At 40.3% G+C, this 11,400-nt stretch overlaps 1 protein-coding gene across 1 annotated transcript; it reads left to right on the top strand.

Annotated features, from left to right (window-relative positions):
• The first annotated feature begins 898 nt into the window (after positions 1–898).
• LOC120699350 (2-oxoglutarate-Fe(II) type oxidoreductase hxnY-like) lies at positions 899–5,400 on the top strand. The gene is made up of 11 exons (XM_039983318.1): positions 899–1,071; positions 1,328–1,517; positions 2,998–3,081; positions 3,263–3,314; positions 3,738–3,859; positions 3,931–4,034; positions 4,167–4,225; positions 4,456–4,512; positions 4,720–4,765; positions 4,954–5,033; positions 5,120–5,400. Exons 1-11 carry the CDS (start codon positions 988–990, stop codon positions 5,190–5,192), a joined length of 951 nt encoding a protein of 316 aa, XP_039839252.1. The 5' UTR covers positions 899–987; the 3' UTR covers positions 5,193–5,400.
• The last annotated feature ends 6,000 nt before the right edge of the window (positions 5,401–11,400 follow it).

Genomic DNA, 11,400 nt, shown 5'->3' with positions numbered 1-11,400 from the left:
ATACCGCCCAGGCAGATCATCGCGTGGACTGTGCTCGATCTCGACGACCTGTTAGGCCTGGTCGCCCGTCAATCCTCTCCATCTTCCACAAGATTTTTTCTTCCCCACCTTCCAGTGTTTGAGATTCGTGCAAATAACTACAGCCCTTGATCCACCTCAAGCCCTAGCTCTCTCCTCAAGCTTTTCTCTCCCCGCCGCCATGGCCGCCATCGCCGTGTGCCCACAGCTCCCGCTGCCCTGCCGCGCGCTGCAGCCACCTGCCGCTGCCTACTACTGCTGCCTGCCGCGCGCTGCCGCGTGCTGCGCGTGGCCGCCGCCTGCTGCATGCTGCCTGCCACTGCCGCCATCGCAACGCGCTGCCCGCTGCTGCGCAGCCGCGCCGTCGCCCTCATCGTGCGCCGCCGCTCGCCGGAGAAGAAGTTTGCCTGGTCACCGTTCAACATTTAGAATTTAAAATTTCAACATTTTATGCTTCCAATTTCAACATTTTATTTGTATAATTTCAATATTTTATTGTCAAATGTTGAACTGATTCAATAAAATATTAAATTAATCACATCAAAATGCTGAATATGGTTGTAGAATTTTATACAAGATAATTGGGCCAAATTAAATGAGCTTTAAAGGTAGATGACTTATCTATCTTCCACAAGATAGATAGGAACATATTGTTTCTCAAAAAAAAAAGATGACGATAGTGTTCCACTCAAAAAAAAAATGACTCCCCCATGTTCGCTGTCAGCGTGGTTCGCATGCCCTGTCGTATAACCCACTAGGATCGTACTCATGTGTATTTTTCTGGGCATCAGCGTGCATCACGTGCCTCGAGCAAAAGCGAAAGGTCACGCCTGCTACGTGCCATATATAAAAACTCGGCAGGGAATGCAATTGAGGGCTCAGCACATAGGGGAGCTAGTGCTGCCTCCTCTCCCTCGTCCCCGATCGATCGAGCTAGGCCACGCAAGCTAAGCAGGTCGTCGTCAATCAATGGCCGCCGGCCGCCGCCTGGACCTCCCCGTGGTGGACCTCGCGTCCCCCGACCCTCGCACCGCGGCCAAGTCCATTCGCCAGGTCCCATCTAGCCCTGCTTCATGCCATACATATTCTCCCAATCATACGTACAGTGAGTAGCATCATTAGGTAATTAAGTCATTGATTCTATTTTTTGCTAATAAACTTATTTGGAGATACAAATATTGTTAATATCTCGTGCGATTCTAGTTAAAATTTGAAAGTTTGATCGACACGTTTCTCGTAGCAACAAAATGTAAAGGGACAGGGATGGAGTACCTATAATAACACAGTGTAAAAGCAATGTGTGTAGCAGGCGTGCATGGAGTACGGCTTCTTCTACGTGGTCAACCACGGGATCGAGCGCGCCCTGCTGGAGCAGGTGTTCGCCAACAGCCGGAAGTTCTTCAAGCAGACCATGGGGGAGAAGATGGCGCTGCGGAAGAACAGCAGCTACAGGGGCTACACCTGGCCCTACTCCGAGAAGGTCGATGACTCCCCCGAAGGTCAGGATGAGAGTTCACATCAAGCAGCATCACCACCACCTTGCTTGATGCAAAATAATCACTACAAGAAACTTGTTAATATGCATGTGATGCTCGATCTCCGACGATATTTGAAAACCGTCACAGATTCTTTCAGAATATTGTGACGTTTTCAAGATATATTTGTAGTTTCTAACTATGATTTTGTTAAAATTCTAGTTTTCTTGAAGTTTTACTAAAAACTTCACTCGTGATCTCTTTTTTCTAAACCATGTTTTTGTGTCTCTTTGGGTTACAAAACTACAGTTTTGTGATACCATAGTTTCAGAAAACCACATCATCAAACACAGCCTAAAGCAACTTCTAATTTTGTACCAAAGTTATCCACGCTATCATTATGATAGATTGTCTAAGGAGCCCGTTAAATATTATGTATATACATTATGAATTATATCACCTATGACATTATCAAACTCTAAACTACTAATCCGCTAAGTTTGCATCTATAGTATCACCCGTTGTTATGTTGTTATGATCGATAGTCTAAGTACAAATTGACAACAAATTGACATCTAAGTTGCTTCTCACATTGGAAAAGATAAAATAAATATCTCCTCGAATCTATGTCTAAATTACCAACATTTGTTGTTATACAAGATATTTAAATAGTAAATTACCTACTTCTGTTAATATTAACATTATTAAAGAAAATAACTAAAATAAACAAGAATGGATAAGCCATAATAGATATTTATGTTTTAGCAATCATGAAAAATGTTTCCTTAATGACTCTTATATAATGCACTAACAAATTATTTAAAATGTTATTAATATCCATATTAATAATTTATACTTCCAGTCTCCTAAATTACATTGTTATGGTTATTGATTGTTGAATAGTATATTTTATTTTGAAATTTGTATAATAATAGTTAAGATGTATAAGCCAAACTATTGGTCAAAAATTATAAAGTTTGTCTCTCGACTTATGCGAAATGATTTATAAACTTTACTAGAGGGATCATAAGTTGTTACTTTTACATGAATTCAAAAATTTTAGCTGAAATATTGTGACATGTTCATAATGATAGTATAATTTTAACAGCTCTATTCCTTATAAAAATACTTCTACATGAATAATTATTTGATTGAAAAATTCAAAATCTTGATTAGCCGTCAACGAGGTTAGTGCAGACCAAAGTCGACCATGACCCTGCTCTTGGATTTTCTTTTTTGGAGTAAACAATGATTATTAGGCTTGAATATTAATATCCTCTTATTAAATGAGAGTTTTTAGTGAAAAATATAGTAAGTATAAGAATAAAAAAATTCCAAATAAGCTCCTCTTATTTTTGTGGAGTCACACAATTGTGTGAATTCCATTCCTCACATCCTCATCGCAGCCGAAACACTTTTTGAGAGTTCATAAGATATCACAACTTCTTAAAATTTCTTTGACATATTTGAGATCCACAATTTTGACAAGTGATAAGTTATGCAGGAGATTCCAAGGAGACATTTTATATTGGCCCAATAATGGATGATGAAAAATTGGAGAATGACATTAATCAGTGGCCTTCTAAAGGTATTTTTTTGTCATTTACTACCATGGATAGGTGTCCTTTGACAACCCATTATTCTAGATTATTCTACATTTATATATGGTGAACATTAAGTGTTTGATTGGATATCCATTCTACTAATTTGTTTTTTTCAAAAGAACAAACAGTTGCTCTATTCTCATCTAGCTAATAAGTTATTTGCAGAACTCTTCCCTTCCTGGAAAAAGACAATGCAATCATACCATGCAGATGCATTGTAAGTTCTGTTTGTTTTGTACTACTCCCTCCATCTGTATGTCTATGCCAAGGCAGCATTAGCAAAAAAAAAAAACAAAAGACTCATTTACCCCTCTGATCCACCCTTTCTCTCCGTCATCGATCAATGAGAGCAGATAGAAGTGTTTCACTTCTCCTTCTTTTCTGGTTATATATGTAGGATTTTTGAGATAGGACTCACCATAGATCCTAGTCTAGATAGCTACATTTGCATACTTTCTGGGACAACCGAATGTGTTAGAGTTGTCTTGCATGTTTTACCGAACAGAGGGACTATCCAACAAACAATATAATATATCTTTGATAGTTGTGGTACTACCAACCTCAAAGTTTTAGGGTTGCATTTTCATGGTAGTTCCATGGAACTCTTGTTTATATCTTTTGTATTGCTCTTCCTTTCCAGGGCTACAGGCAAAAGAATATTGTCCCTAATTGCTTTGAGTTTGGACCTTGATGCTGAATTCTTTCACAAGAATGGCGCATTTGAACCCCCTTCAGCATTTATTCGATTATTACACTATGCAGGTAAATTTCCTCTCTTTTTCTGGCTTTATATTGCAAGTTATATGCAATGGAACTTGATTATTGCATTTCAGGTGACGTAAATTGTCCAGACAACAAAGAAATTATTGGTGCAGCAGCGCACACAGATTATGGAATGCTAACCCTTTTAGCAACAGATGGAACACCTGGCTTGCAGGCATGTTTTTCTTTCACAAGTTCAAATTATAGTACTATCCTTTTTGCACAATCACTAGAGAAACGCCTATATCCAATAACATTTTTCATATGCTCACATATAAATTATGGACCTTTTACTTGTACCTTGTAGATATGCAGAGAAAAAGATAGACATCCTCAGATCTGGGAAGATATTCACCATATTGACGGGTAATATAATACTCATTTCCTGATTTTTATGAGCAGCGATATCAAATACAATAATACAATATCGTTCCAATATATTTACTCTCAAAATTTTGAAGTGCTTTATTATTACCCTCTAATATGTCCTAGCTTGTTGTGCTTTTTTGACATGTTCAATCCTGTTTTGTATACCCATTAGATATTTCTCATGGCTCAGTATATATGATCTTATTCTGGTTCTGGTTTACTTGCAGGTCCCTTATTGTTAATATTGGCGATTTGTTAGAAAGGTGGACTAATTGTGTTTTCAGGTATCACCATCTATTACTTTTGTTCTCCCCTAAGTCCACTCTACGCGCTGGCAACTTGAAGCATTGTTTTCTGCAACTCTTCAAAGTTGTATGATATAAAGAGTATCTTAGTATATTCTTTTGATTCCTTATCATTTATATTCCATGTCTTGCCAACGAGAATAAAAGGCTCTGTGTCAGCTAATGCGCTTCTATTGCAACTTGCAGATCTACATTACATCGTGTTGTCCCTGTCGGTAAAGAGAGATACTCTGTGAGTAACAAAGAGCGGACTTAATTCATAATTAGGCGTTTCAGTATCCTTTTAGCCTTTTACTCCTCTGATTCTTTGCTTTAAGAGGAGCACTTCAACCAATAAATCACATGCTTAGTGTTAATGCCAGCGGTGATGGAGAGCTTAAGTAATACTAGTTACATTTCACACAACCATTTTTATATCAGGTTGCTTTCTTCATTGATCCAAGCCCGAATCTAGTGGTGAAATGCATGGAAAGCTGTTGCAGTGAGGCATATCCATCAAGGTCCACTTCGATTATGTTAGCACAGGTTTTGGGCATATATATTTCCCAGCTAGCTTATCGAAATTTGACACTTTGGTTTATTTCAGGTTTGCACCTATCAAGAGTGGTGACTACATTGAAGAGAAATTAAGCTCGGTATACAAATTGGCAACCAGTTAATCAAGCGATCAAGTACTGCACGTAAAACAGTGCCCTGTTATGTGGCCAAAACATTTCTTATTGATGGTATGGTCACAGTATCATGTCTGATGGACTATTCCTGGTGTACTTTCTATGTTTTCTGTTACAAGGAATGAGTGCAAAAAAAACTTGCCCAATAAATTGAAAGGCGTGTATGTTTACCTCATTTACAGAGGCTACCAACTTTATTGCATCGTTACATGTTTTCTTGGGCTGAAGGATCTGCAGAACCAAAATAGGTGCCTGCTTCTTATATTTGTTGCGCTCAGGCACCTTGGAAAGACTGGCTGCTCCTTAATGATTCTGTTTTTTCTGATAACCCATCCTCTTCCCCCTCTTATCTTTGGAAAATTATCTCGGATGAGTTGTCTACATATCGTTCTATCACTTTTGTTGATGTCCGTGATGGCTCCTCTGCTGCTTTCTGGCATGATTGGCTTCCTCTTGCCATTCTTTATCCTGCCTTGTTCTCCCACGTTGTTAGGCCTAATGTATGGGTGCAGCAGGTTTTTCAGGACAGGTTTGATTTGCACTTACGCCCTAGACTAACCGCAGCCGCTGCTGCCGAGCTTGCCTCTATTATGTCTGCTTTACAGGAGGTATACCTTCAGGAAGGTGAAAGGATTGAGGCCCAAGAAAGGAGTTGAATTGGGACTTCTTAAAAAATCTACCAAGTCAGGACAAGTTTGATTTGCGCGTATGCCCTACACTAACCGCAGCCGCTGCTGCCAAGCTTGCCTCTATCAGGTCTGCTTTGTAGGAGGTATACCTTCAGGAAGGTGAAAGGATCGAGACCCAAGAAGGAGGGTTGAATTGAGACTTCTTCAAAAATCTACCAAGTCGTCTTTAACCTATCACTAGTGTTGCCCAATCTAACATCAACTAGAGCACATTAATAATGGAACCTTAAGTTGGTAAACACACTAACATGCTCATTTTGCCTAGTTGAGATCACACTGGCAAGAGAATAACCAAGTCAAAAGATCACACAAGCATGTAAGATCTAGTGAAGGAACAAACAAGCAAAAGAAAAAGCAAACACAACCAAATTGAAATGCTAGAATGTAAATGCAAGGAACACGAGACAACCAGATTTTTTCCTGTGATATCGAGAAGTTGACGCTCCCCCCTAGTCCACGTTGGAGCACCCACAAAAAGGTTTTGCTCCCTTCTTGCCCCCACTAAGAATCCATATCCTTCTCCAGAATGGCAAGCTTCACATTGCGTACAATCTTCTCATCTTTGGGCTCTCACAAACTCCAAGAGCTCACCAAGAACCTTCCGATCACCAAGACCGTCTAGGTGTCGTCAAACACTAAGAGTAACAAGCTCCTAAGCCTTCACTTAACCTAAATTCAGTTGGTCCTAAGCTCAAGCACACTTGCTACACTCAAAGTGGTTGATTTCTTCAAGTTTGGATCAAAAACAAGCTCTAGATCTTCATCTCATGGCTCAAAAAAAATTCCTTTGCTCTAGGGCTGCCTCAGACATTCAATGTGTTAAAGGCATCATAAATGAGCTAGGGGGTTGGCTTATATAGAGTGGAGAAGCCCCCATAGCCGTTGGCAACGGTCTGCCCAAAAGTCGAGACCATTGGTTGAACCGATGGGGTAGCATCGGTTAAACTGGTCTCTCTAAGACCAAATAGTAGCCATCAAAAGTCTGACATAGTGCACAGCCTTGCATCATTGCATCGATGCTTGCTCCGATAGGGCATCAGTTAAACCGATGTTGAAGGAAGTTTTGGTTCCACCAAATATGCTCTCTGAGTAATAGTATATTGAATGCACTGATGCCTATCTTGACACCATCGGTTAAACCGATGCTAAAGCCAATCTTGATTCTAGAAAATATGCTCTTTGAGTAATAGTATGTTCAATAAACCGATGCATATTTCTGTACCATCAGTTAAACCGGTGCTGAAGAGTTTCTGACTTGGATCCATTATGCACTGAAAATTGAACCGATGCATAGGCTTTGGTGTATCCGATGACCCTCGGATGAACTGATGATTGGGCATCAGTTTAACCGGTGAAGCCATTTTCCTTTGTTTTCTGTTGAATTGACTTGAAGTTGATTCATTCTTTGATTTTTTCTTCTTCCAAGTGTTGCTTTGACTTTTTTGAGCTATTTTGGAATGAGTTTGAGCAAGTGTGCTAGATTTCTAAGGTCAACTCGATTTGGGTCAAGCTACTAACTCAAGAACCCCCTTAATAGTATGGTCAAGAACTAAAAACTATAAAATCTCAACTAAATCAAGTGTCCTTCGTCTCTTTATGACACTTGATACTAGAAAGGTCCTTAATCTTCATAAATGAGTACTTGACACACATGATTATTTGAATTGAGGGATCTCCTTTCACATTTCACATGGGACATAACATGTAAATGATTTTTCCTTCAAAACACACATTAGTCGCATACGATTATCATTAATCTTACCATATGCATCTAAGGGCCTAGATGCACTTCAATCTCCCCCTTTTTGGTGATTGATGACCACACAAAGTAGAGATAGCAAGATATGAAATTGAAAGTGCCAAACAACAACATATGCGAGACAGAATATAAACAGGAAGCTAAACAAGCATGCATTACCGAAACTAAAGCACATGTAAAGACATGTCAATACAAGAGCATACACAATATCCAAATGACATGTCCATACACAAAATCAATGAAGATCCAATCACGCCACAAACCTCCCTGCTCCCCCTATCTCTACTCCCCCTATCTATCTCCCCCTTTGGCAACAAAGCACCAAAAAGAAAGGCTAGAGCTAAGAACTAGTCCTGGACTGGAGGAGTCGAAGCCGTCAACATCTTGGGTGCTGAGTAGAAGCGGTCAGCATCGGTGCGACCAAATGGTAGAGATGGAGGGCATGTGACGCCATTATGAATCTTGCATCGAGGTGAAACAAAATCGTGAATACGGTGTATCTCTCTGATGCTTCTATAAAAGATAGGCTGTTTTGCCCCTACATGGGCATGCATTATAGTTATTAGTGTAGGGATATTTTGATCATTAGGCCACGTCCAACAATCTAGCTTAGAGCGCCAACCTGTGTCAGATATCTACCAATGTAGAGGGGAGAGAGAACAAAGTGCCCTTGTGCTAGCGAGCCATCAATAGATAGTTTCACATGCTTTGTAATGCTGATAATTGGACCCACCCTCTCTAGCACACATCTATCAATGTCCAGAGTATTGCAGCTTTCTCATATTTTTTCTCTCTTCTCTCTCTCTCTCTCAGCTCCAGATCAACTAGCGATTTGGAAAGCTTGTTGGAGGAGGCCTTAGGGACCTAAATGTATGAGGGGTGCTGAAATTTTCAGTGAACTCTCCCGTTCCTCTCTCTCTCTCATTTTCTCTCTCTAGGCTAGGGTTTGCTTAAATAAAGGGGGATTAGGCTTAGAGTGTGATTGCTCTAGATTTAGTGCTCCTAATCAAAAGTGGGAGGATGTTGGTGGTTGGGCCCAAATCAAATTAAAAATATCCAAAAATGCAAAACTAAAAAGGAAATGGATTAGTTAATTCAAAGAAAAGAGGACTAGCACTTGATTCTGCTGTCCAGGCGATTTCCATTCGTTGTTTTACTTATGGAATGAGTCCGTAGAAAAGTTTTTCTTGATCTAATGATTTATGGTGGATTCATGATGGCTAGTTTTCTCAGTTTTTCCTTTTTTAGGATTTACAGATAATTTTTTATTCGTAATGATTACTCAGCAGCTGAGCGAGGAGGAGGCTGGGGCACTCCTATCTAGCTTCCGCAGGATAGATAAGGTATATAACTATAAAGCCCACCACGGTACAATTGCAAGCAGAGCGCAGAAGCCCAGCACAGCATGTGGACACGCGATAGCTCAATTACATGTGGACAACAAGACATCCAGACATAAACAGCACAGCACAGGAACGTGCATGAGGCATCCACGGGACACAGACGCACATCTTGCAACAAGCTGCCGCACAGCTTCGCGCCGGCAGGTGAACCTTTGTTTCTTTGTCTTTTTATTATGTGTTTAAATAACTATGACATTTACATTCATAATATAAAATTAATAGATCTTATTTTGTTGTAAAAGTTATAAGCAGTGTCATGGTATAAAAGGATTCAAAAACGAGTTTATGGTTTGAAAGATAAACGAATTCAAATATCAAAAGCTAAATAGAATCTCTCGAACTGATGCATGCATGTGGCCAGTGTCCGGCTTCAGATCTCTTGCTGCTACTTGCTCCTCCATCTGAATTAATCATATTCATTCGTCTAATACGCACAAATCTCAAACAATAGAAGATGTATAAAAAAATTCAAAAGATATATAAGATTTTCGAGAGCCTGGCGCGTTTTTTTATTTTTATATTTTTGAAAATCGTTTTTTACATAAATATATTTTTGGTTTCACAATTTACAGGTTTATACCCCTACCGCCCGGCAGAGGGGTGGCAAGGGGCCTACCGCCCATCTGCGGGGCGGCCGGCCTGCCTCCCCCCTGCCGAGCGGTAGGGGCTTATATATAATTAAAATTTGTGTTTTATCGCATGGAGGCCCCTACCGCCCGGTAGGGGGGCGGCAGGCTCCCCACCCAATATAAAAGCCGAGGTCCCCCCTGCATTTGCAGCAAACAACATCCATAGAGGGAAAAAGAAGAGACGTGGGGTGAGGGAGGGAGTTGCAACAGCGAAGCCCTACCGGATTTTGGATCCGAACTGCAGGTAACTAATATTTCTCAACTTTGTCATTCTAAATTTTTTGTATTTTTAATTCTATAATTAGTGTTTTTTTTATAATTGTAACCGCTTAGGGTTCGGATTAGTAGTTATAATTGAAGCCGTACCATGATTTTAGAAACTGGTTTAATTAAAATTAAGTCTTTGGATGGCCAGATATGTCGAGCAAGGTGGCGTTTCAAGTTCATTACGGTGATTTCTATAGAATTACTCGTGATTCCTATGGAGTAAATCTATCAGCATTGGAATGAAGACAGTGCAGTCTAGATAAACCCCTAGAGAGGAGTTTTGGTTCCATACGCAAATGGCTTCACGGGAAGTTCAATGTGAATCCAAAGACTCATTTGCTTACGGTTCATACCGTGACTTCTTGGGAAACAAATGTGGATTTCTGGGAGTTGACGCTTATAAGTAGTACGGAAGAATGGAAACATTACATGCACGCAGCTCTTCAAAGAGGGTGGCCTCTCGCAATGGTAATTCAGATTCACCAGAAGGTCGGTGATTTAGGTGAATGATAAACACACACAACATATGACTGGAATGAAGAGTTGGAAGAGGATAAAGAAAAAGAGAACGTACAAGCTATAGAACTAGAACCAGAACCACAAGTTTTAGCAGATGAAGGCGAGCGGATACCTGGAATTGTGGAGGATATGGAGAAAGAAGACCATGATGCACAAATAATGGAGTAATGTGGGGACTCATCGGACGATGAGAACGATGAGCGCTTCCCAGTGCTAGGTGAATGGAGTGAAGAGGGTTTTGGGAATCCAGTGGTACAAGATATTAGATGTCTGGAGTTTGAATACAGAGTGAATGAGGTCATACAAGGGGCAAAGTATCGTACCATTGAAGATGTGAAGGATACTGTGAAGGTCTGGGCTATATCTTTGAGGAAGGAATTCAGAGTGTTGAAGTCTAGTAGCAAAAAATACGAGGTGAGGTGTGCAGATAGAGACTGTACATGGCGAGTGCATGCCTACAAGGGGAAGTTCAAAACACACTGGGAATGTTCAATTGTTACACCACATACTTGTAGATTGACAGGTGTTGTGGGACATCACCGTAATATCACATCTACTTTCGTGGCCAAAAAGATGTATGGGTGATTCTTGACAAAATAGATTACGAGCCTGCATTGATAATTAGGGACATTGAACAGAATTTCCAGTATGTGATCAGCTATGCAAAGGCTTGGCGGGCTAAACAAAAAGTGTTTGAGATGCGGTTTGGCACTTATGAGGCTTCATATGACAACCTACCTCGTATGCTTGAAGCAATTGTGCACAGAAATTCTGGAAGTGCTTTTGATACATACAGTGTACCGAGCTTGTCAGGGGGGCCAAGCATTTTGCTGCGAGCTTTCTTCTGCATTGGTGCATGTGTGAGGGCCTTCATTTACCCCCTTCCTGTTATGTGTATTGACGGCACTTTTCTGACAGGGAAATATAAGG

This window comes from Panicum virgatum, chromosome 3K (assembly GCF_016808335.1).
Source record: "Panicum virgatum strain AP13 chromosome 3K, P.virgatum_v5, whole genome shotgun sequence".
Taxonomy (NCBI): domain Eukaryota; kingdom Viridiplantae; phylum Streptophyta; class Magnoliopsida; order Poales; family Poaceae; genus Panicum; species Panicum virgatum.
Note: the sequence above shows the minus strand (reverse complement) of the source record. Positions and strands in the feature narration are given on the sequence as shown.